Below are 27,748 nucleotides of genomic sequence, written 5' to 3'. Positions count from 1 at the left end.
CTCTCCCTCTGTCCCCCTCTCTCTCCCTCCCTCCACCTTAAAGCATATAGCTAATGGAAATATTACGGTGTGCTCATTTGCATAAATGTGTGTGTGTGTATAAATGCCCTAACCCCTGGTAAACATTCTTACATAGTTAACCAGACTTTAAAATTGTTATGGTAGGATAATATATAAATAGATATTTATATACATACAGTTTTTTGTCCCATAGCACTCCCTCCCTCCCTAGAAAACCCTTCTCTGTCTCTACTGTTAATTTTCCCATTCAGCTACCAGTTTCTTCTTTATCTTATTTCCCACTTTCTCTCACCATGCATTGTAACCAGATATCCCTCTTATAAAGAGTGTATATAATATTATGTTTCTATATTTCTATCATACCCGATTAAGGGCCCTGAGAGGTGCGAAAGCTTGTAACATATATACTATTTGTTGGTCCAATAAAAGGTCCACCTAGTCCCGCTCCCTCCGTTATTACTACTAGAAAGACCTGTAACTTATAGACTAATGTTTAGGTTAAATACACATTACAAATGTTGCAGGACTTACTGTCCTCAGCAAGCAAAAGTGTCTGCCAGCCCTGATTTATGCAGTACAATACTGTAGGTATAGCTGCCAGCCCTGATTTATGCAGTACAGTTTTGTAGGTATAGCTGCCAGTCCTGTTTTATGCAGTACAGTTCTGTAGGTAGAGCTGCCAGTCCTGTTTTATGCAGTACAGTACTGTAGGTAGAGCTTCCAGTCCTGATTTATGCAGTACAGTACTGTAGGTAAGGCAGGGATGTGGGAATGAGCACAGCAGAAAGATCAGGCTGGAGGCAGGTGCATCACCAAAAAACTGATAAAGTCCCTCCGTGGACGAAACGCGTCAGAGGATTCTCCTCATGTGTTTTTAGTTTTTTGGCTCACATGCCCCAACTAAAGTTTTTTGGCGATGCACCTGCCTCCAGCCTGATCTTTCTGCTGTGCTCATTACCACATCCCTGCCTTGCGATTTTCTACACTGCTCGGGACGGAAGCACACGACGGAGCAGGATCCTCCCCCAACAATCACACACCGGAGAAGGAATCAAGTGCCGGTTATGTGAGTATATTCTAACCCAATTCTTCCTTATGTGACTACTTCCTAGCCAGTGCGGGATGCTCTAGTACTGTGGAGATGACATGGAGCCATGGGATTACTGAAGACCCATCCAGAGAGAGACCACCGAAGACGAGCATACTACTCATCGGACAGGTCAGAGGTCTATAGTCTCCTGATATTTTGGAGCTCCTCACCGCATATTTATCATTTTTATTGATGTTGGTGTGCTATACCTGTCACTGGCTATTTGGGCTACAGTCACTGTGTGACATAAGACTGGTCAGTAATAAAAAGGGGAGTTGGATCCTGCTCTTATTATATATTACAAGGACTTGATTTTCCACAGCATTACCAGTATTAGAGAACCCAATTAGGGATTTTCCCTCACCCACCTCAGAACTGTAGGTAGAGCTGCCAGTCCTGATTTATGCAGTACAGTACTGTAGGTAGAGCTGCCAGTCCTGATTTATGCAGTACATTGCTGTAGGTAGAGCTGCCAGTCCTGATTTATTCAGTAGAGTACTGTAGGTAGAGCTGCCAGCCCTGTTTTATGCAGTACTGCACTGTAGGTAGAGCTGCCAGTCCTGATTTATGCAGTACTGTACTGTAGGTAGAGCTGCCAGTCCTGATTTATGCAGTACTGTACTGTAGGTAGAGCTGCCAGTCCTGATTTATGCAGTACTGTACTGTAGGTGGAGCTGCCAGTCCTGATTTATGCAGTACAGTACTGTAGGTAGAGCTGCCAGCCCTGTTTTATGCAGTACAGTACTGTAGGTAGAGCTGCCAGTCCTGATTTATGCAGTACAGTACTGTAGGTAGAGCTGCCAGTCCTGATTTATGCAGTACTGTACTGTAGGTAGAGCTGCCAGTCCTGATTTATGCAGTACAGTACTGTAGGTAGAGCTGCCCGTCCTGATTTATGCAGTACAGTACTGTAGGTAGAGCTGCCAGTCCTGATTTATGCAGTACAGTTCTGTAGGTAGAACTGCAAGTCCTGTTTTATGCAGTACAGTACTGTAGGTAGAGCTGCCAGTCCTGATGTATGCAGTACAGTACTGTAGATAGAGCTGCCAGTCCTGTTTTATGCAGTACAGTACTGTAGGTAGAGCTGCCAGTCCTGATTTATGCAGTACAGTACTGTAGGTAGAACTGCAAGTCCTGTTTTATGCAGTACAGTACTGTAGGTAGAGCTGCCAGTCCTGATTTATGCAGTACTGTACTGTAGGTTGAGCTGCCAGTCCTGATTTATGCAGTACAGTACTGTAGGTAGAGCTGCCAGTCCTGTTTTATGCAGTACAGTACAGTAGTTAGAGCTGCCAGTCCTGATTTATGCAGTACAGTACTGTACAGTAGGTAGAGCTGCCAGCCCTGATTTGTTCTGTACTGCAGAGTAGGTAGCTGCCAGCTTGGTTCTCGGGTGAAAAGAAGCTTTGACAATTAAAAGCAAATCTCATTGTAACTGATTGTTCATAGATCATCTACTGTAATCATTTAAGCATTTTACATGCCTAAAGGAAATATTCAAGGTCAGATTTACCATCTGTTTGATGTGAGTACTATGAGTTATAAAGCAATTCAAATTACATGTACTGTATGCAGGCTGGAGTGGTGATAAGAGAGAATAAATGATGATGTAGGGGTTAGAAAAAAGGACAAGATTTGTAGAATTGAATAAGTACTATACATGATAGTAGCATAAACATTATAGCAGGGTCTAGAGCAGTGGTCTCCAAACTTTTAAGTATGAGGGACACGTTGTATATTGTACACATTTTCGCAAAGAAAAATAATCTTTTTATAATTTTGATATATTGATATATTTTATAAATTAATGAATACGTTTTATTTGGATCTTTTTGGGGTAATCAGCATGAAATGTTTTATAACAAAAGAGAAATGTGACAATTACAAAGAAAGGATGCCGTGCTTACACTAGGAAATGATATATATATTTATTTAATATATATATTTCAAGTTGCTGCGGGCCGGATACAATCTTGAGGGGGGGCCTAATGTGACCCCCGGGCTGTAGTTTGGAGACCCCTAGTAAGGAGAGAGAGAGGCCGTCTGTAATAAGCAACACTTCAAAAACAAAATGAATGATGGTAACTTTATGAAATCTCTACAGTACATTCCATCACCTTTATAAGTCAAATTGGTACAGTATAAAGACACAGCATGACTTTGTGTTACTATTAAATAAGGGTATGTACAAGATTCACCCATAGAGGGATACTAGACATTTTAACAAACACTTGTAACAAGTACAATCATAATTAAAAGAAATTGGAGTTAAAAATATGATTATGATTAGTTACTGACTTGTTCTAGAAAGGTACTTTCAATCTAAAACTGAAAAGTAGCCACCACAGCATTACAGTATTGTAGGCTAAAGGGCTACCCCTGACAGTTTGGTTGGGAATATTGACAGGGGAAGACATCCCATACTTTTTAACGGAACATGTTGTCGGGGATAGTTTGTATTTTCTATGGCTAGGAACTGGAGGAAAGGGCACCGCAGGATGGGATATGCATATATAGAGGTGGTCTGGTACGAAAAGGGGTCAGGCTGTGCTGATGAAGCACCATAAAAGTCCCTATTCTCTCTCTCTCATTTTGGTTTGAATTAAGCATCATAAATTATGCTGGTTTTTTTTCTTGTAATCACATAAAAATTTAAAAGAGAATCACACTAAATAAGAAATTAGTTTTTTTTAAACTAAAAGTGTTGAAATGTGTTTATGGTCTGTCACAGAGGTGTAAGGAATCGGGGGACCCGTCCCCCGCGGCGTGTCCCCTCCTTACTTGAACTAAGTGCCGCGGCAGCCGCTGCATCGTCTCCCCGTCAGGGCTCCGCCCCCACTGGCAGAATGCCGCTCCGCCCATCCTCCACAGTGGCACACGCCGCCACCATTGCCTCCGCCACCATGCTTCCGGGTCACGCGCGCGGGAGGATTACAGGACGCGCGTGCACCCAACCTTTTCATCACTCGCCCTGCACGGGTGGCCCCGCCCCCTGCCAATCACGAGACACTGCACCATGCACCCCAGCCACACTCCTGGCTTCCCTGCCCCTGAGCCTATCACAGAGACTGCCTGGACGCACCTCTGCCCCACTTCTACCCTCTATTGGTCAGCCACACTATATTACCCCAGTACTTCCTCTTCTTCCTCGCTCTGCATAGCTTTTGGTGGCTTTGTGCTGTTCGGAGTTCTGTGCCTGGCTCTCTTCTGTGTTTCAGCTCCCGTTCCTGACCCGGCTCGTCTGCGTACCCTCTCTGGATTCTGACCTCGGCTTACCTCTGACTTCGTGTACCTCTCTGACCCCTGGACTTGGCTACGGATTACGACTTCGCTGTACTCTCCTACCCTTGACCCATGGCTTATGGACCCACTACTCGGACCTCTGGTGCCCAGGACTCGGCAAGTATCTGACTACCCTTCTCGCACCAGACCCGGCAACACTCACTAGCACACTCCGGGGACGCCCTCACTGCTGTGGGTGTGTGGTATACTCCCTTCCCACCTCAGTACTGAGGACTGGTCTGGTCTGTGGGCAGCACAGCGTTACAAGAGGCCAGCTGGGGTCTGAGAAAATGGCCTCTCTTTGATGTGCAATGGGCCTCAGTGGACTTGAGCCTGTGCCAATATGGCAACCTTGGCAATAGAGTTGAATGGTTAATGTGCTACTTAGCGGCAGTGTAGTTATAATAAGGCAAATGCGGCTTGTGGCAGTTTGGAAAGTGTGTGACAAGTGGTGGTGGTGAGGGGTGCCAATTTGACCAAGGGGGTTTAATCCTATTGGTTTGGTCAGTTTATTAACAAACAAGCTGTGGCAGTTTTACCCCATTCTGTTATCTGTGTTTTATTGGGGTTGAGGGGATTGGCGACTCTGGGCATCACACTTTTCAACTGTGATACCAATGTCGAAATTCTTTACAAGAGACCATGTTTAATCTTGATAATACATTCCTAAAACCTCAATATTTCTGTGTGCAGTTAGATTACTATTAAGTTACATTTTATGTTCTATAGAAGCCCAGAACTCTGGCAGCTTATCCTGTGTTGGGTAAATCTCTCGGAGTATGAAAAAAGATCACAAACGTCTATAGATTATACCCTGTGTTGTTTTTGACACTCCTTCATAAAGAGAAGTGTCACATAAGAAATTTCACCTTTATAAAACCTTTGTGTTTGTAAACATACACAGTCCCAGCAAGCTCAACACCGAAACCCACGATATATATATATATATATATATATATATCAAGCAATGCACAACACCATGATGTCCCTAAGGGCAGATGCTAATCCCATATAGTATCAATATACCTAGTTCACCAGATCATACCTGGCAAAAAGAGACAGCACACTGAAGGTAAGCAAAAGTAATACGTATTAAAACATAGGCACCGCAACCAACCAACATTTCGGTCCTCAGGATGGGACCTTCTTCGACGGTATTGCGAGACCCCCCCCCCCCTCCATTTCACAACGCACGAGCCCCTTACAATTCTCCTCCTCTTGCCATGTATGTTTCTCCCCTCTGTCTCACTCCCTCTTCCTCACTCATCCCCTCTCCCCCCGCCTCACATGTATGTTTCTCCCCTGCATCTCACTCTTACTCCCTCCCCCCTCCCCTTCTCTCTCCTCTCACTCGCCCCCACCTTCCGTCAATTACCTCACTCACTCAATCCCACTCACAAAATACATACCAAAAAAAGCCACCCTGCTAAATACATATAATCCCACCCCCCAATACATAATAAAAATACACCCACCACCAATACATAAAAATACACAATATATAATAAAAATACACCCACCACCCACACCTCAATACATAATTAAAATACACCCACCCCCACACACCAACACATAATAAAAGATACAACCCCAATACATATTATAAATACACCCCCACACCCCATACATAAAATACCCCTCAAATACAAATAAAAAATACACCACACCCAATACAGATAATAAATACCCACACCCCATACATATAAAAAATACCAATACTTATAAAAAATACCCACCCCAATGCATATAAAAATACATCCCCCACATATAAAAATACATCCCCACACCCCCCATACATATAAAAATACTCCCCGCTACAAATAAAAAATACACCCACCCCCAAATAAATATAAAAAATATCCCCACCCCCAATACATAGAAAATACCCCCACCCCCAATACATATTAAAAATACCACCACCACCCAATACATAAAAAAATACACCTCACACATATAAAAATACACCCCAACTCCAAATAGATATAAAAATACACCGCCATCCCCCCCAATACATATAAAAATATACCCCCGACATACTGTATATATATAAAAATATTCCACCACCTACCAAATACATGTAAAAATACACCCGCCCAGGACATATAAAAAAGACACCCCTCCCCCCACCCCGTACATAAGAAAAAAACAGACTTACTTTGTGGATGGTGAGGCCAGGGCCCGGTGTCTGCGGGGGTTTGACCCGACCTCTGGCCAGGCCTTTTCCTAACTCTGTCCCACGCCGAGCCTCCAACGCTGGTGCACACCGGCCTTCCCTCTCATGCTGACATGGGCCGAAAGCTGGGCCAAGCTTACTTCCGGTGCGCTGATATAAGAGAGGCCCATCGTGTGCCAGCATTGGAAGCTCGGCGTGGGAAAGAGTAAGGAAGAGGCCTGCAGCTGTTCAGCCGCGAGAGTACCAGCAGCAGGGCCTGACCAGAGGTCGGACCCAACTTGCAGTGCCAGCCGGCCCGGCCTCTACAGCCACCGGGCCCCGAGACACCTGTCTCGGCTGTCCCCCCACTGTCGGTGGCCCTGTATACAACAAAAGACAGAAAAGCCCCAATGCTACATGCAATATGACTTAAGAATGAACTTGTTTGTCTTTTGTTGTAACAGTTTGCGTTAGGCCAGCAGACTTCCATATTATTTCCATTCGCATACCGCACAACTATCACTACCAACTTGAATAGGTTAATGGTGCATTTCTTGTGTTTGTGCCCCATTTATGGTACAGTATTTGCAGTATGATAATGTTGACCGGGGTAGTTTTGGGCTATAGGTCTGTCCTCCTCCTGGCAGTAATACCTAGTAAGGGTAGGTTGCCAGGAGTAATCATGAGTTTCCCCCACTCCTTGCAGTGCACTGAGTCAATGAAGGTAGTATCATCAGGCCTTGTGTCCAATTAGAGGCACAGGGGTGGTGCTTACTGGAGCTGTACTTATTGCATTGTACTTCCTGATTTAGCCAGTTGGTCTCTACCTTTGAGAGAGACAGGTTCACCCGTACTAAGCTGTCAGGGCTCTGGCAGGCTTGAGGCCTTCCCTCCGGGGAGAGGTGGGGAGCCATACCTCCTATCCCAAAAGGGGGTAGGGGAAGAGCAAGCACCACTCTCGGTGCCCTTTGGCTGGGAGTAGGATCCAGGGACATCCTGAGGGTGGATACCCTAACAAAGGACTGCTGTACTCTTTGGCTGCTGAATCAAGGAAGATCAAATAAAGATCCTGTGTTTTTACCTATACCTTCCAAGATTGAGACTGAAGTCTATTGGGAGGAGGGGGACGAGTGTTCTTTTGCAGAGACTTCACCCTATACATCTGGGGGCTGCACAAGATGGAGGCGCTGCACCTGTGAGAAGAATTTGGGCAAGACCCCAGAAGCCTGTCCTGTTATTCCCCTTTACTATCATGCGGGAGACCCAGGGCCCCCTGTTACCAGCAGGTATGCACCACACAAAGCCATGTGACCAGAGTAGCATTTCCCCTAGGAGACCCTATGTGAGATTGGGTGGGAGAAACAGGGTTACAATAATTTCAAGCAAATGTGATTAATAGAGTGTCCAGTGTATTGTTAGTTACAAGTGCTTGGTTCATTTTGCACATCTCTCTGTAGTTTAGTATATTAGCATAACTTTAATTTTAAAAGTAGCATACTGTAAGTATCGCAAAAATCAATTTAGCCTGTTAACAGAAACTCTGATATGTGCTTTTGTCCACATCCACAGACATTTTATTAGTTGATTAATTAGCACTTAAATTAAAATCTAATTAACTAAAATCACAAAGAAACATTAAAAAAATGTATGGACATTATTAACAGATTTACAGTATGCACATTTGGAGAGTATGACTATTCTGAATTTGAAATATATTCCCTTTGGTTTCTAAACTTACAGCAGTCATAGCTGCCTGCAGCCATGCTATTAAGCAGAAATGCTTTTCAGTAGAAATGTTTAAAGTAGTGATGAAGTTTAAAAAGGAAGTTCAAAAAGAAGTGGAAAAGTGAACACCTATTTCTTCTGATTCCTGCATTTGATCTACTACACATCTCAGTACTTAATGATTGCTGTGATGCCACCTTCACTTTTTATATTTGCTGTAACCTCACTTCTTTTCAAATTATGCACTTCCTTCAACCAGCCTCATTATGTCTCTAACTATTCATATATATATCTTCATCTCTCCTTTCTTCACCACTTCTCAGTTCACAAGAACTCCTTTCTTATCTGCGCCCTCTGACAACCCACAGCTATACCCCCTGCACTAAAACACACCCCTACAAATCCTCCTCACACATTCTATTTCTATCTATGCTTCTCCTCCTTGCTTCTGGGGATATCTCTCCCAATCCTGGTCCCTGCCTTATTTCTACTTGCTCTCGTCCTCGCCTACCACATGCAACTTCTACTCCTTCTGGTGTCAACCCCTCCAACCTCATACCCATCCCCTGCCACCCTCCCTCCTCTCTCCCTTTCTCCTGTGCCCTTTGGAATGCTCGCTCCCTTTCCAACAAGTTCTGTGCATGACTTCTTTCTCTCTAACTCTCTGCTTCTATTTGCTATAACTGAGACCTGGCTCACTCAGTCTGACTCTGCTCTGGAAGCTGCCCTCTCCTATGGTGTCTTTTCCTTCTCCCACACTCGGCGCCCTGATGGCAGGGGTGGAGGCGTGGGGCTAGTGCTCTCCTCTCCCTGCCGTTACCAAACTCTTCCTATTCCTCCCTCTCTTGCTTTTCCCTCCTTTAAGGTTCACACAGTCCAGATCTTCTCTCCCTGTCCCCGTGGCGGTCATCTATCGCCCACCTACCGCTACTCACCCCCTTCTGCCTTTCTCTCTCATTTTGAATCCTGGCTATCTTTCTTTCTCTCCTCAGACTCCCCTGTTCTTCTCCTTGGGGACTTCAATTGCCACATTGATGACCCCTCTCTCCCTTGGGCTTTCCGCTTTCTGTCTCTAACCTCTTCTTTCGGCCTTCAACAGTGGACTGAAGCCAGCACCCACAAGGATGGCCACTACCTAGACCCGGTTTTCACTAAAAACTTCTCGCTCTCCGATTTCTCCATTTCCCCTTTTCCTCTCTCTGACCATCACCTCATCTCATTTTCTCTCTCTCGCTTCTCTCCATCTCCATCTAGCCCTCATTTTTGCAGAAACCTGCACTCTATTAACCTACCAGCTTTTGATTCCACTTTACGCTCCTCCCTCTCCTCTCTCAGTTCTGCTTCAGACCCTGACAACCTGGTCAGGAACTACAACTCTGCCTTATCTTCCTCTCTTGATCTTCATGCCCCGATTTTTCTTTCCCGTCCTCGCCCTTCTAACCCCAGACCCTGGCTAAACTCCCACACACGCATGCTGCGTTCCTCCACTCGTTCCTCTGAACGCCTCTGGAGGAAATCTCATACGCTCGCAGACTTCATTCACTACAAATTTATGCTATCCTGTTTCAACTCTGCCCTCTCTCAGGCTAAACAAACCTACATTTCATCACTAATCAACACACAAGTATAACCCACACCGGCTCTTTTCTGTCTTTGACTCTCTACTCAGACCACCCTCGGCTGCCTCCTCTTCTTCCTCCATCTCCCCTCAGGACTTTGCTGACTTTTTTAAGAAAAAGGTGGAATCCATACGTCAGAACATCCCACCTGTTGCCTCCTCCCATCCCACACCGCTTCCCAACTCTCCTCCTGTCCTTTCTTGACTCTTTTTCCGCTATCTCGGAGGAGGATGTGTCACTGCTGATCTCCTCTTCTCCCTCTACCACTTACCCTCTTGATCCCATTCCCTCCCATCTCCTAAAACCTCTTGCTCCTTCTATAATCCCTATGCTCACACAGATTTTTAACTCTTCCCTCTACTCTGGTACCTTTCCATCCTCCTTCAAGCATGCAACCGTTATACCATTACTCAAAAACAGAAAGCTTGACCCTACCTGTCCTTCTAACTATCAACCTGTCTCCCTCTTGCCTTTTGCCTCCACACTCCTTGAACGTCTTGTATTCTCTCGATTGCTACACTTTCTCAACACCTATTCTCTTCTAGACCCTCTACAATCTGGCTTCTGCACTGCTCACTCTACTGAAAAAGCCCTCACTAAAATAACTGACGACCTCCATGCTGCCAAAGACAGAGGTCATTACACTCTGCTCATATTACTTGACCTCTCTGCAGCATTTGACACCGTGGACCACCCTCTTCTCCTCCACATTCTCCATACTCTTGGTATTCGGAACAAAGCTCTATCCTGGATCTCCTCTTACCTCTCCCATCGTACTTACAGTGTCTCTTTTGCTAACACCTCCTCCTCTATTGATCTCTCTGTGGGGGTACCCCAGGACTCTGTCCTGGGACCCCTTCTCTTTTCTCTTTACACACTCTCTCTAGGTGACCTAATCACATCTTTTGGGTTTAAATATCACCTCTATGCTGACGACACACAAATTTACCTTTCAACCCCCCACCTTACACCTGCTATACAGACCAAAGTTTCTGAATGCCTCTCTGGAATATCATCCTGTATGGCCATCCGCCGACTGAAACTTAACATGTCAAAAACAGAGCTCCTTATACTTCCTCCCAAACCTGGCCCTACTACCTCCTTCCACATTACTGTTTGGAAATATGATCATTCACCCAGTAGCCCAAGCATACTGCCTAGGGGGTCACACTCGATTCCTCTCTCATTCTCCTCTCACATGCAAAACGTTTCTAAAACTTGTCGCTTTTTCCTCTGCAATATCACAATGATACGCCCTTTCCTCTGTTGCTCGACTGCTAAAACGCTGACTCAGGCCCTCATTCTCTCCTGTCTCGATTACTGCAACCTCCTGCTGTCCGGCCTTCCTGCCTCTCACCTGTCTCCCCTACAATCTATCCTAAACGATGCTGCCAGAATCACTCTACTCTTTCCTAAATCTGTCTCGGCATCTCCCCTCCTGAAATCCCTCTCCTGGCTTTCGATCAAATCCCGTATCTCACACTCAATTCTCCTCCTCACTTTTAAAGCTTTACACTCTTCTGCCCCTCCTTACATCTCAGCCCTAATTTCTTGCTATGCACCATCCCAACTCTTGCGTTCTTCTCAAGGATGTCTTCTTTCTACCCCCTTTGTATCTAAAGCTCTCTCCCGCCTTAAACCTTTCTCACTTTCTGCCCCGCACCTCTGGAATGCCCTTCCCCTCAATACCCAACTAGCACCATCTCTATCCACCTTTAAGACCCACCTTAAGACACATACTTAAAGAAGCAAATGAATAGCACTGGATTATCCTCGACACATGATACATAAAGCTTGGCCCCCCTGCAGACGCACTTACTAGAATTCCCTCCTACTGTCTCTATATGTTCCCCTACCTACCAATTAGATTGTAAGATTGAAATCTCAATATTAGAGCGGCGATCAGCCTTGATAAGCTGATCAGGGCTACTAGAATTTAGTAAGTTTGAGAAACTGGCGATAAGTGTCATATCGCTACGCTTTTGGTGATTTTTTTTTTGTCTGCAAAAAAACCTGGCGATTTTTGCTCTTGTCGCCAGTTTATCAGGGTTTACTGAATCACTGTAGCCTGTTTTGGCGATGAGAGGCTTTTCGTTGCTTACTGCTTGAGGCAGTGAGTGTGTAATTAAAAAAAAAGGTCTGTAATATTGCATATCAATGCAAATGGCAGGCCCAAAGCAAGGTTGTGCATACAATGGTTGTGATCACAATGGTTGTGCATATATAGCAGAATTCTTCAATCATCTTTAAACAATTCTATTTTTTTGAAGGGCATGTCTTTTCAAATTAGAGCATGTCTCAGGAAGCCATTGGGGCTCCTCAACATTATGTTTAATAATATGAACATACAGTATGTACTGACATTTATACTGGGAGGATAATAGAGCTCTGATGTCAATTGTAGATATTTGCACATACAGCAACTTTCATTCCCTGTGGTAGTCATGTATTGAAGTACCAGTACCTACATAATTGGAGAGCATTGGCTAATAACTGCATTTGGGTTATGTGATTGTGAGAAAGGTGATATTACTGAGGTAATTGTCTCAGCCATTTATGCGCTCCTGATGGGGTTTTTACGATGGTAATGAGTTTCTCAGGCTATAAAATATAGTAGGATTCATGAGACAGTGTATTCAAATATGGTTTAATTGTTGTTGGAATAGAACAGGGTGCGCACACTGGGGGGCGGTTACAGAGGGCCCTGCGCTCTTCCCCAAGGCATTTAAATTAAATGCCGGGGGATCGCCTCTGTAACTTCCCTTACTTTGTCTCCGGCGATGCGTCGCCATGGCAACGCGGCATCAAATGACGCCGCAGGGGCCATATGACATCGCGTTGCAATGGCAATGTGACTTCAAGTGACCCCACTGCATCATTTGACGCTGGAGACAAGGTAAGGAGGTGGTTGCAAGCAGCGGGGCAATGCAGACAGGGGGCGCAGGGGAAAAGTTTGCGCACCCCTGGAATACAAAATCTGGGGGATTGTGAAAGTAAAGGGTATCTTGTTATCTACTCTGATAAAAAAATAATTGCTCATAATGGTATCAAATACACTGGAAAAATAAGGTGGGATAAACAAAATGCATCTAATCTGAGGTCAAATACTGTAGGTCAAAGTGATGGAGAATAGCAATTAGTTCCAACTTTAAAGACCTATTAAATTTAAAAAACAGTACCTTATTTTTTTACATACATTTGCTCCACACAAACTATATTCTACATAACAAACATGTACGGTATACAGGTATTTAAGATTAAGAATGTGTCAATGATGTACTCTATAATGCATTGCAGACTCTTCCTGCCCTGAAGGGGTTAACTCATTCCGATTAGGTAGATCAATACAACAACATAAAGCGGAGGCTGTGGTTTTCTGGTGCATGCACTGCTCACCATTATGTTCAGTTGATTCAGAAAACTGCTTGTGATTGATTGGTGGTATTGATTAGAACTGTAATTCCATTTGATAAAAACCTGCCTGTTACATTAGTTTGAATTATTTTAGCATTTTTTTTGTAAACTGTGTTTTTTTCTTCTTTATAAATTCCAACACTTGATGTTCTGTTGCTGTTATCTAATTACTGTAAGGGGAAAAAAGCAGGTTACAAATACACAACAGAGCTCTAAAAAAAAAAAAAGTACTTTTATGTATAATTATGTGGCCTTTGACTTATGTCTAACCTTTGTAGCCAAGTCCCCTTGGACTACTAATTCTCTGGCCCCTCTCGCACTGTACATCCCAGTAAAGAGTGGGCAGTGCTGGGAGCAAATCCTGCAGGGTCTGGTTGTATTGTTACATGTGTGTTACCTAATAAAGTTCAGGAGTAGCCTGGTATTACAAGGGGGGCCTATGACTGATAGGAGGCCAGCTTACAAGCCACTCACCTGGGAAGGAGGGGGTTTCCCTCTAGAGTTTAGAGTAAGTGTTTCTGGGAGTTAGTTCTGTGCTACCCTCCCTGCTATTAGGACACAGAAGTAAGTCTCTCCTGGATAGGAGTGGGCTGAGGCCTTGCCCTGTTAGGGGGTAAGGTATGCTGAGGAGGGGTATTACAAACACAAGTTATGGTGAGTGAATAAGTGAGAAAAACCCTCTACCGTTCAGTGCACACAAAATAACAATACCTCTTGTGAGGTCATTCACATGTCTCAGACAGGTCTGCAACATACAGTAGTAAAAAGACGAAAAGGAGCGCTCTTAGTGATAAAAATACAAAAGTGATTTTGATGTGCAACTTAAATAAAAATCAGATAAAAACTGATTCCTGCTCCAACTTTTTTTGTTTCAAAATTTTTATTGGGTTTTATTACCAAAGGAGTACATCACAATATCAGGGGCATTCTTGGGGAAAAGGTACTTATGAGTCTCAGAACAGGTTTAACAGTAAATCTCAAACATGAATACCTTTCGGCGTATGGAAGCGAATCGCGACTGGTGTTTGCCCGGCGAAACCTCACATGGGTTTTCTGTCAGGCTAGAGCTTGGCCCCTGCCTCTGGAAGAGGCTGTATTAATGTATTTACAGTCCGTCGTACTTCTCTGGGAGGAAACCAAGGATAGAGAAAGAAAGAAGGGAAGGATGAAAGAGTGAAAGAGGGGAGGGTGGGGGGTGGGGGCTGGGGCATGACATAGGGACTGGGAAGGGGAGAGGGGGTGGCCTCCCCCCCCGTTGGGGACCCCCCCAAAGCCAGGGTGAGGCGGCACACCGGACCGGACCCAGGAGCCTGAAGGCAAGGCCCATAGGACCTTCCCCCGGTTATCCGCGAGCGGCTCATCCATAAGGCCAAAGGTCCCAGACCCTGTTAAACTGTTCGGTCTTTTGGTTCAAGAGAGCCGTTAAGTACTCCATGAGTTTCACCTCATTCACTCGTCTAAGAACTATTTGTTTTCTCGGGGGGGGTTAATTTTCTTCCAGCAAGCTGTGAGCGCACAACGCGCTGCTGTGAGTACGTGTGCAATCAGTTTATTATGAGGGGCAGAGGCTACTTCTGCAGGTTTTGCCAGGAGGAACGTCAGCGGATCCAGGCAGATCTCCTCCTCAGAAATTTCCTCTATCAGGCCTCGGACCATGCACCAGAATGTCTGGACCCCGGGGCACGTCCACAGTATATGGACCAGGTCTCCATCTTGACCACAACCCCTCCAGAAGAGGTTGTGGAGGCCTGGGAAAATTTGGCTCAGCCTACTCGGGGATAGGTACCACTGGGATAGGATTTTATAGGTGTTTTCCTTGATGGTTGTTGTTGCAGGGTACATGCAACTACACACGCGGGTTTCTTGACAAGGCTTTTTTTATTTAGCCTTAAAAGATATACAGCACACAAAACAAAAATAGCTTTTCATCAGCAAACAAAAGAAAAATGGCTTTTTCTTCAGCAGACAAAACAAAACAGTTTCTCTTTAGCAGACAGTGTAAAAATAAGGCAGCTACCCTTTTCTATGCAGGAGACAGACAGTTCATAAACCATGTACTTTGCTAACAGACCTTGTATCAGTAATCTCTTCAGTAGCTTACTCCTCTCTCCTCAACAGCCAGCCCCATGTGTCTACAGCCTGGGGTTTTAACACACCTTGATTAGGCAGCTGGGATCAACTAATTGTCCTGAGGTTCCCAGCTGAAGTTAACCTAGTCACTGCTGCACTGCAGACTAGACATAGGTCTGCCAGGCATATAGCTGGTGGCTTTTATTTACCCTGTCACAGTTGTGCAAATTGAGGTTTTAGCTGCTGCCTCCCAGATGTCCTCCCAGTCATCTCTATCTATTTCCAAATTGAGGTCCTCAGCCCATTTTATCATATAGTTATGGTTGGCGGGTATCTTGGACCGTGCTAGCTCTGAGTAGATCTCCGAGATCAGACCACTTTGGTACAGCTGGACCCTTTCAAAGGGCGTTGGGCCATTGAACTTAGACTTTTTAGATACTGTTTGAAGGAAATATCTGATCTGGAAGAACCCATAGAGAGGGAATTTCACTTGTTGATGCTTCTCCTGCAGCGCCGCAAGTGCCATCACCGACCCTTTTCGTATGTTAGCCCTCCGGAACTGCGCAAAATCTTTAAGGTCGCACCCCAAGGGGAACTCCGGGTTCCCAAAAATGGGAGTGAGTATGGAAGGGGAGGATTCCAGTCCGTGCCTGTCTTTTGTTTTAGTCCAAATCTTCCACGTGCACCTCATGGCCCCAAGTCCCGTCCTGCCCGATAATATCTCCCCTCCCCCTTCGGACCAAAGTATCGCTCCAAGAGACAGGGGAGAGACGTAGGAGGCCTCGATCTCCCACCAGCAGCAAAACGCTGGATCATTGTTCCAGATCACCGCTGGTTTTAGGTGGGCTGCGTGGTAATATTTTATTATATCAGGTACAGACCTCCACCCTCCTTTGGGGCTAACATTACCGATCTAGCTACCCGCGGTCTTTTGTCTTTCCATATGAATTGGAAGATACTATTTTGAATATGTTTTAGGTCTGCCAGCGGAATGCAGATCAGAAGAGTCTGGAAAAAATACAGTAGCCTGGGAAAGATATTCATCTTAACCGATGCCACCCTTCCGAGCCACGAAATGTGGTATTTATTTTTCTTTGAAGGTCTCTTTTAATTTCAGAAAATAGAGCGGGGAAATTACTTTTAAATAGTGCTGTAAACTTGGCAGCTATTTTAATCCCTAGATATTTTATGCTCGTGGAGCTCCATTTATAGTTAAAGTTAAGTTGTAAAAGTTTTACATCCAGGGCAAGGAGGGATAGATTCAGGGCTTCTGATTTGTTGCTGTTAATTTTGTACCCTGATATCTGGCCAAATTTCTCTAATTGAGACTGGAGGTTAGGGAGAGTCGCCATGGGGGAGGTCAGAGATAGTATAACATCGTCCGCGAATAGGGATATCTTGTACTCTGAGTCCCCGATGACGACTCCTTTTATGTCCAAGTCTTGTCTGATTGTCGCCGCGAGGGGCTCGATTGACAATGCAAAAAGGAGAGGGGATAGAGGGCAGCCCTGTCGTGTACCACTCTTAATTTTTATTGGGGTCGAGGCTCCATCTGGGAGTTTTACAAAGGCCACCGGGTTTTTGTAGAGTGCTAGCACTCCTTCTAGGAAGGGGCCCCTGAAGCCGAATTTAATCATTGTTTGGTCTAAAAAATCCCACCTGATTCTATCAAAAGCTTTTTCAGCATCCAGCCTTAGCAAGAATACCTTAGCCCCCACCAGGTGCACGTGGTCGATAATGTTTAGTATTTTCCGAGTGTTGTCCGAAGCTTGTCTGTCTGAAATAAATCCTACCTGGTCTTTGTGGATTAAGCTCGGCAAAATCGGGTTAAGTCTGTTTGCTAGAATTTTGCTGTATATTTTTAAGTCCGAATTGAGAAGGGATATTGGTCTATAGCTGCCGCATTGTAGCGGGTCCCTACCCTCCTTGTGAATAATTGCCAGGTTAGCTGTAGACATTGACTGAGGGACATCCTCCCCCTCCATGAAGGAGTTGAAAACCTCTAATAGATGTGGAGCTAGCACACCCTTGAATTTTTTATAGTATTGGTTGGAGAAACCGTCTGGCCCTGGAGTCTTGTTTGTTTTGAGCTGCTTTATTACCTCGAATAGTTTTCGGGCGTTATTTTCTCATTTAACTTGAGAACAGTTTCTTCAGGAAGCGCAGGTAAGCTGCATTCTTCCAGATACTTAGTGATAGCCGCCAACTCGGACTGAAGGGGGGGGGGGGTTCAGATTGTATAATTTGTTGTAGTACTCTGAGAATTCTTGGGCAATTTCTTTATCTTTGAAGGTTTTTAGGCCAGAGTTTATCCGAATTGCAGTAATTTGGGATTTCACCCGTAAACCTCTTAACTTATTGGCCAACAGCCGGTCTGACTTGTTGCCCTTATCATAAAAACGCTGATAAGTCCATCTTAGTGCTCTGGGACAACGCCTAGAGGACATCCCTGGTACCCAGAAAAAGATCAATCCTCGAGTATAACTGGTTACGCTCGGCGGGTTTTGTTTATTTTTTTGCCGGTTGGACATCCTCTGAGTCTGCGGCAAGGGACCGTATTTGGAATTCTCTATTTGCGTGGTAAGTAGCTTGTTTTACTGCTGCATTCATGAGAGGGCTCAGGAGCTAACCCTCTAATCTGCCATCTAGTACAGCGTCACCGGAAGTCTCCTGTAGTACTTATTTTCATTCATTTATTGCCGGGATTATACAAAGTGCAGCACTCACACTTGCATGCGCTAGCCGCTGCGCGTGCACCTGAATAGCTGTTTTTAAATGTTTATGAGTGCTTTTAGATGTTACTTATTATACTGTAATGCTTCAGTAGTACCTTGATTAGGGTCAAGCTGTTTTTTTTTGTGTTTTTTGCTTCTTTTCTATTCTGGGGACACTGTGCCTTTAATTCCGGCCGGCGGCGGCCATTTTGGATACGGCTGAACCGCAGGCTGGAACGCACAGAGCAAGGCAGCTCCGATGCAGGTGGAAGCCCTGTCTTGTTCCCCCTCCACAACGGGGTGCAGGAGGGTGGGTCGGGGTGCAGGAGGACGGGGGGGGGTGTGCAGGAGGACGGGGGGGGAGCGTTCTCGACCGGACCCACCAGCAGGGATCAAGGTATGCCCCGGTGTACAGTTCCCCCTCCTCTCTACACGGTCGCAGGGCAATGGCGGCCATTTTAGATGGTATTCGACTGCTTAATTTATTTTTTATTTATCGGTCTGTGGGGCAGCGCTGGGTCCTGGGCCGGGCCTCGCCACTGTCGTTCACTATACAGGCAGGCAGGGTCTTTTCTTACTGCCCCAGCCCCAACCACGGTCGTCAGACCTTCGGATCGCACAGGATCTGGCTGCAATCTGGCTGTCCGCCAAAACCAGATGGCCACCGTGTCTCTCTCCCTGCCTTTCATCTTGGTACCACAGCTTTTGATTTTTAAACTGTTTAATGTTCCTTTAGCTCCCTTTTAGGCTCAAAATGATCCCCTTTTCCAGCAGTCTCTAATTTTCGCAAATTTTATTATTTTGGATCGAGTTTGAGACTGTAATGCTCAGGATTGAGAGTCTTCCCTGAGGAGCCTCAGATAAACGCAGCCATCACATTCAGGCTCCAAGCCACGCCCCCCTGCTCCAACTTTTAACAGACTGTGTGCTTAGTCTTCTAGATAAGAGATGTGCAATTAAGGTTGGTGTAGCGCAAAAGAAAGTTCCAAAAATAATTCTAATAGTGAAAATCAGTGATACATATAAAAACTAAAAAATGTCCCACATGTAGTTGGAGAAAGTTTGCAATCTTTAGAGTGTCAGAAGATGTGTATTTTCTTTCTACCTCGGTCCACACTTGCACAGGATCCCACCGATCACTCAAATAAAGAGACTGGACATTATATATAGAGAATAATGTATCTTTAGGCTCTCTGTATAAAAATATATTTAAATTAAGAGATATGTAGTAGGATCTGTAATATACCCTTTATATTTTGAGATTTATAACTTTGAATTATTAGATCCTTTGTATCGTTACTACGACTTCATCCATGTCTCAGATCTTTAATGAATGTTTTCCAGGATAATGTATTTTAATTATGTACAAAGATATAATTGTATTGGTATTTTATTGATTGTGTATACTGTACATACATATGTGTGATTGTTGTTAGTATCACTTGGAGCAAGTGAATATTATCCCATCAGTATATATTAGTCAATTTATGAAAATAAAGAGATATTAGTCGATTTTGAACCAATTATCAGCTAAATGGACACCTGCTTCAACCCCAGCCTGTGACCCCGACTATTCAGGACTCGATTCAGGACTCTATGTCTCGGTTCAGGTCGATGATCTATATCCTACCTCAGCCTGGCAGTTCACTTACTGTTTAGAGACGAGCATCATTAGAGTTACTGTAACAGGGGAGTTATCCCTGTTCAGGTAATGTGCCTCTAATCCAGCAGTGTGGTGGTTAACTGCTGGTAGTCAATTAACAAACACCACCTGCCTGATTAGATTGCTTAGAAAAGCCTGTATTTTGAGACAGGAAGGGAGACTCCTTAGCTCACACCTGAGCTGAACTTGGAGACAAAGCAGAGATTGTCCCTTACTCTCACAACTTGTGAGACTGACATGGGGACAGACGACTTGAGTCTACTGTACCAGAAGAGGCTGCTTGCAAGACACAGAGGAAACTTCTAAACCTGAATGCTTACAAATCCTGAAGAAAAGGTAGCAACCAGGAACAGAGAAGATTTTCCCTCCAAACCACAAGGAACAGATAAGACTTTCAATTATAAGACTATTTTATATCTGTTCATTTCATGCTATATGTTTGGGGCTGGGAGACATGCTTATCTAAAGGGAGTGGTGGATTGCATAGTATTTCACTAGAAATACTCCCAAGTGAATAGAAGCTTTGTTTACCCCTTATTTGGATGGTTTCCTGATGCTAAGGAAACAGTCGCAATAAAAGCCTTATTTAATTTCACTATAACCAGACTCCCTTGCATACCTCTGTGAGCGTCCGCCTACAGTTACACACACAAACCCCAACATATAACAAGGATTTGACTTTTGGCACCAATATAGGGTCTCAACAATGTTTAGTATTCATTTAAAACATATTTTACTGCATACTAAGACCTGCACGCCTATCTACAGTATCTGTATGCAGCACAACAAAATTAAGAAGATACTGCATACAGATTATTATTATTATTATTATTATTATTAGTGTTATTTAGGAGCTCAACATGTATCTGAAAAAAAGAATACTACAGCTAATTCAATGAATTAAAACAACATCTAAATACAGTAGTAAGTTCTTGTAAAAAATTCCCAATTTTGGAAATTTTTAAGACTCCTACAACATAATTGTATATTTTTGTTTCTCAAAAAAGGTTCATTTTAAAAGAAGGTATTTTATACACAAACATAATTTATTTGTAGCAACTATGTATGCGAGTCTACCCTTTTGACATTTTTGGAAATTGAATCATACCTCTCTACATTATATTAATTTCCTCTTCTATCTTAGAAAATTGAAAAACAATTTGTGACAATGATGTTTTTTATGCAAATATATATTTGTATTAACAAAATATTGTTAGAAAAATAAAGAGTGCCTAATAAATGTATTCCTTATCTCTCTAACACTATTAGAAATGTAAGGGAATCTACAGGGACAATGAAAATTGGTTATCTATTTAAAAATGTTAACATGAACACAGAACAACATATGCAAGTTCTCACCTGTTTTCTAATACAGTACGTCTTGGAACACAATCCCACAGAACTAAACTAACCAAAGATAGTATATATATATAAAAACAAAGATATGAAAATTATAGGCTGCAAGCTGTTGTAAGATGTTGCAAACAATATTCTCAGCAGAGAGCCACCTAATCAATAGAGCCATTGACAACAACAACCATGATTTTTGTGACTCCTTTCTTTTCGTTCTTCCTCAGCAGAATAATAACACTACTTACAGTGAGAAAATATGGATTCACTCACCTTGCATCCAGTAATAAGGCTGTATCCCCAGTGATTTGGTGCACACCTATCACACTGTTCTCCGATAGTATTAGGAGGGCAAACACAGTGACCAGTGTCTGCATCACAATTATTCCCAACATGAGGGCATTCACAAGCTTTGTGGGAGACAAAAAAAGATGTTATAAAAAGATGCGTAGGGATTCAAGCATGCTTAATGCGCGACTGCCTGACAATTATAACTTTTTACAAAATACATTCTAAGTAGTTTTACTTTGTTAAATATATGGCAATTACAATATACAGTACGTCAATAACGAGGTTCAACTTTTAGTTTAAACAGCGTAAAGCTTTTTAATTCAGTTTATTTTAATTGGGCACAAATAGAATTCAGATACTTGGATATATTGGTAAAGAACAATTTATCACTGGATTCTTTTTGCAGCAATTGTGTTACGTTATCATCATAGTAAATGCCTACCTTTCTGTGTTGCAAAGTAAAAGCGATGTAATTGCGCCGAACACTGAACCTGTCACAGTAATAATTCTCACTGAGAGAGAACTATAACAATAGTTACTGTACATGAATATTGCTAATTTACCATGTTGGAAGAATAGAAGATCGATGTCGGCGCGGCTCCTGTAGATATCAGACTCACCGGGTTGGTGTAAAAACCATTTATTAAAGCTACATAAAACGGATACTAGGGAACATGACTGGAAGGAACCAAAGGAGGATGCCTTCCAGATATCGATCTTCTATTCTTCTGCTTATACTCTGATCGTGGTCACGCAGGAAGTGCGTCACTCACCCCCAGAGGGGAACGCACAGCCGGGAGCAACAGAGCGGACGGACTATTGTGAGTGAGTAGTACTCCATCCGTTGGCTGCTGTATCTGCAGCCGCTTGCCCTACATTGGAAACGGGTCTGCATGCAGCTCTTACCCCACATCTCCACGAGGCTATTTTTCCTGCTCCACTTACTTCCTTTTTTAGGCTGCACAGCCACGGGGGGTTATCCTGGAGTTAACAGACGGTCTCTCTCGGCATCTAATTTACCATGTTGTCCATGATCAAAAATTAGTATTCTTTAGGACAGCTCAGATAGATCCTTATTTCATGTTGGCTTCTCTGATCTAAGGGTATCATGCAGTAAGCGGCGGAAAAATGCATTAGCCAGTTTAGCAATTAGCCATGTTTTTGGCGTGTTAAACTGGCTGTATGCTGTAAGGGGCGAATCCCCTTAGCCACCACCATTTGATGAAATGGCGTGTAACCGGTTGCGGGACGGCTGCCTGGCGAGAAACTGCCGAGAAGCCGTCCCCTGCCGAGTTGTGTTTGCAGCAGAGAGAGATCTGCTGCTCTCTCGGCGCAAACATCAGCACAATAAAAATTATTTTTAAAACAACTTTTATTCATAGTGTACATGTGCAGGGGGTCTCCGGAGCTGAACCGCATTGGTTTCAGGTCGGGGGGCCCCCTGCTTCCCGAGATACAGGCCCCTTTATGAGGTGCCGGTATCCCTCTGCATTTAAAGGTGCCGATCACGTGACCGCGGAATGTAAACAAAGCAGAGGGATACCGTCACCCCATAAAGGGGTCTTTAATGCGGTTCAGCTCAGGGGGCCCCCTGCTCCCGCACAATATTATTAAAATACATTAATGCTGCTTCATTACCATAGCGGATAGCCGTTAAGGCAATGAAGGGGTTAATGCATAATAGCATGTTTATTGGGGACAAATGCCCCCAATAAACATAGCAGCAATACACAACATACAATACAGTAATGGGCAACATTACTATTATCCACAAATGGATAATAGTGCATGTGTCCATTTAAAATACATACAGAATAATAAAGGATAATAATAATAAAAAAATAAAGACATTAAATACATATAGCACTCACCCATGTCCGGCTGTCACGATGAAGGCCCTCCTCATCTTCATCCTGCCCATGCCCCATCTGCTTCTGCAAAACAGACACAAGAATAAAAACATCCAATGTAATGTCCCCTAACCTCTTAATCACCATAGTGGTTATTAACCGCTACAGTCATTAAGGGGTTAACCCACCATCACCCACATACCCTCCCCCACTAACCCGCCCACCCCCTGAGGCCTAACCAAACTCACCCACTACCCACAAGGGAGGCCTACCACATACCCTTGGGGCCAATACCCCCTCCCTCCAACACATAGAATACGATATTGTGCCAAATAAGTATTATCCACATAGGGATAATACATTATTTGGCCATTATTAAACACATTAAATTCCGTAGTAAAATAAAGAAAATTCTACTAACCTCATCAATAAGAAGGCTCCGTCACCAGCATCATCCTTGGGGTCCGTTGCCAAAATAATAAATATCCAATACATATCAATGACATTAACATACCAATGAATCCCATAATTACCTTATCGGGTACTAACCTCAAAGGTAATTAAGGGGTGAAGCCATCCTGCAATGGCAACACCACTTATACATAACATCCTCAATGAATTAAAAAGCAATTTTCTAAACAAATCTCATGTAATCATTTAATCTGAAGCCTCAAATGCCACTTAAAACATTGCATTTACAGTGTATACATGTAGCATAACATGTAAACTACATGTACACGCTGCAAATCAATGTTAACAATACAATAATCCAACTAAAATAGCCTGACATCACAAGAAGTATATTATGTAATCCAATAAAGTCACCATCAATGAATTAACAGACATGAATTACATCCCTAAACAATTAAAATACCATCCATACCAATTACACAATTAACTATAGCTATCGTTACAGAGAACAAGTTCAAAACATACAAAACAGGAAACCAAAAATTACAATATACTAAAGCAAGCCTCTCTATAACCTACAGTACAGCATAAAGCCCAAAAATTATATCTCTCTAATAATAAAATACATTTAACACACATCTATGCATAGCAGCATAGGCACAATCATTTACAATACAGTAAATCAAGCTTTTACAACACTATCATTTCTTACCCTGTATGTATATATCTCTCTAGACATACATACATACATACAGTGGCAAGAAATGATATGCATTAAAAAAAAATTAACACATGAAAAAGCAAAAAAAAACACAGTTACATTAAATACATTTCTTTATTTAACTTACCATTACTTGACCCCACCGACTCCCGTTGATCAGCTTACTCACGAACCAATCCACGAACAGGAACCCATAAAATAATAAACCAGGAAATAATAAACATTAAAATAATAAAACACGACAATCCAGTGGTCTTCTAGTTGTAATCCATCTTCATCTGTATTCTTCTACCTTCTTCCGGGGTCTTCTTCCCGTCTGGTGCCACGCCCTGGTCTTCTTTCTTCAGTAGGAGGTCCTTCCTCCTCGGCGTCTGGCTTCAAAATGAGACGACATAGGCTTTTAAAGGCCTATGACGTCACATTTTCGTCATATGGTTCCCACGGCCCTGATTGGGCCGTGAAAACCATGTGTTTTGGCCGATGTAAAAAAAATGATGACGACACTTAAAGGCAAAGAAAGCACAGCCAATCAGAATGGCTTTGCTTCAATTGCCTTTAAGATGACGTCATGAAAAGAAACATGGCCGGACTCACATGGTACGGCAGCCAATCAGAGCGTGGGAAGTCTATCCCTACTCTGATTGGTTCAAGTACCATGTGACAGGCTTTCAATGACGTCATATCCGTTCTTCCCCAAGCCTCTGTCACATGGTCTACTAGAGCCAATCAGAGTAGGGATAGACTTCCCACGCTCTGATTGGCTGCCGTACCATGTGAGTCCGGCCATGTTTCTTTTCATGACGACATCTTAAAGGCAATTGAAGCAAAGCCATTCTGATTGGCTGTGCTTTCTTTGCCTTTAAGTGACGTCATCATTTTTTTTTACATCTGCCAAAACACATGGTTTTCACGGTCCAATCAGGGCTGTGGGGATCATATGATGAAAATGTGACGTCATAGGCCTTTAAAAGCCTATGTCGTCTCATTTTGATGCCAGACGCCGAGGAGGAAGGACCTCCAGAGAAGAAAGAAGACCAGGGCGTGGCACCAGACGGGAAGAAGACCCCGGAAGAAGGTAGAAGAATACAGATGAAGATGGATTACAACTAGAAGACCCCCGGATTGTCGTGTTTTATTATTTTAATGTTTATTATTTTCTGGTTTATTATTTTATGGGTTCCTGTTCGTGGATTGGTTCGTGAGTAAGCTGATCAACGGGAGTCGGTGGGGTCAAGTAATGGTAAGTTAAAAAAAGAAATGTATTTAATGTAACTGTGTTTTTTTTGCTTTTTCATGTGTTAATATTTTTAATGCATATCATTTCTTGCCACTGTATGTATGTATGTATGTATGTCTAGAGAGATATATACATACAGGGTAAGAAATGATAGTGTTGTAAAAGCTTGATTTACTGTATTGTAAATGATTGTGGCTATGCTGCTATGCATAGATGTGTGTTAAATGTATTTTATTATTAGAGAGATGTAATTTGTGGGCTTCTAAGTGGCATTTAAGTAGCATTTGAGGCTTCAGATTGAATGATCACATGAGATTTGTTTAGGAAATTGCTTTTTAATTCATTGAGGATGTTATGCATAAGTGGTGTTGCCATTGCAGGATGGCTTCACCCCTTAATTACCTTTGAGGTTAGTACCCGATAAGGTGATTATGGGGTTCATTGGTATGGTAATGTCATTGATATGTATTGGATATTTATTATTTTGGCAACGGACCCCAAGGATGATGTGGCGACGGAGCCTTCTTATTGATGAGGTTAGTAGAATTTTCTTTATTTTACTACAATATTTAATGTGTTTAATAATGGCCAAATAATGTATTATCCCTATGTGGATAATAGTTATTTGGCACATTATTGTACTGTATGTGTTGGGGGGAGGGGGTATTGGCCCCAAGGGTATGTGGTAGGCCTCCCTTGTGGGTAGTGGGTGAGGGTGGTTAGGCCTCAAGGGGTGGGGGGGTTAGTGTGGGAGGGTATGTGGGTGATGGTGGGTTAACCCCTTAATGACTGTAGCGGTTAATAACCGCTATGGTGATTAAGGGGTTAGGGGACATTACATTGGATGTTTTTATTCTTGTGTCTGTTTTGCAGAAGCGGATGGGGCATGGGCAGGATGAAGATGAGGATGGCCTTCAACGTGGCAGCCGCACATGGGTGAGTGCTATATGTATTTAATGTCTTTATTGTTCTGTATGTATTTTAAATGGACAACTGCACTATTATCCATTTGTGGATAATAGTCATTGTGCCCATTACTGTTTTGTATGTTAGGGGGGTGTAGGTATTGTTGGGGTCATATATATATATATATATATATATATATATATATATATATATATATATATATATACACACACACACACACACACACACACACACACACACACACACACACACACACACACACACACACACACACACACACACACACACATATATATACATTTAGTTAGTGTGGGGCTGGTGTGTGTATTTTTTTTTATTGTGGGTAGTGGGGGTGGGTGAAGGGGGTATTAGCCCCAAAGGTGGTTGTTTAGGGCTTGCGGGTGGGTAGTGGGAGGCCTTAACCCCTTCATGACCGTAGCGGTATTAACCGCTACGGTCGTGAAGGGGTTAAGTGCACCCGCAACCCCCCCGCAAGCCCTAAACAAACAACAAGGGCCAAATACCCCCTTCACCCACCCCCGCTACCCACAATAAAGCTGGCACGGCTGTTTAACCCCCTACCGCTAAGGTAATGAAGTGGGCTTTAAATGCATTTTTCCTGCCTCGGATGCATGCCGGGGGGGGTCCAGTGCTGATATTAATGGTATCAGCTCCGGAGACCCCCGGCATCAATCCCAGCCAGGAAAAAGGCCTGAATTTTTTCTAAGTGCCGATCCACCACTCATCCGCTGCCTCTGAGCAGCAACTTGCCATCTTTTTCTTGCGTGGCTGATCCGCCAGCAAAACGGTATTCTAGAGAGGCGAATAGCTCCGCTTAGCTACTCGCCTCTACTAGAATACAGCGTGGCGGAAAAAGTTGGATTTTTTGGCGGAAAGTGCCTTCTCGCCCCGCCACCGGCGGGAAAAAAAAACCGCCAACCAAACCGGCAGTTTTTTTGAATCCCGCCCCTTTCTCGCCCCTTTCTGAATACGGATAGGCTTTTTAGACGGGAAAGTGGCGAGAAATGCCTTTCCGCTGCTTACTGCATAGAGCCCTAAGTGTCTATTACTAATACTGGATGAATTGTTTTCCCCACAGGGTAAATAAACTGTGTTATGGGTAACTGGGGTAATGTATAAAAATATGAATCCAACCTAAATTCTTAAGTCCTCACATAATTATCCGGCATCTATATCTGTCGTATATTTTT

The 27,748-nt window shown here is 43.4% G+C and overlaps 1 protein-coding gene across 4 annotated transcripts in view; it reads right to left on the bottom strand.

Moving 5' to 3' along the window:
- Positions 1-27,748, bottom strand: part of LAMA2 (laminin subunit alpha 2) — a 736,088-nt gene that overhangs the window by 276,869 nt on the left and 431,471 nt on the right. For all 4 annotated transcript variants that reach the window (XM_075597283.1, XM_075597284.1, XM_075597285.1 and 1 more), the window contains one exon: positions 21,374-21,510. In XM_075597283.1, coding sequence (XP_075453398.1) covers positions 21,374-21,510 — 137 coding nt within the window. The remainder of the gene's footprint in view (positions 1-21,373; positions 21,511-27,748) is intronic.

The sequence above is a fragment of the Ascaphus truei genome, chromosome 4 (genome assembly GCF_040206685.1).
Source record: "Ascaphus truei isolate aAscTru1 chromosome 4, aAscTru1.hap1, whole genome shotgun sequence".
Lineage (NCBI taxonomy): Eukaryota > Metazoa > Chordata > Amphibia > Anura > Ascaphidae > Ascaphus > Ascaphus truei.
The sequence above is the reverse complement of the archived record's forward strand: the minus strand, read 5'-3'. Positions and strand labels throughout refer to the sequence as shown.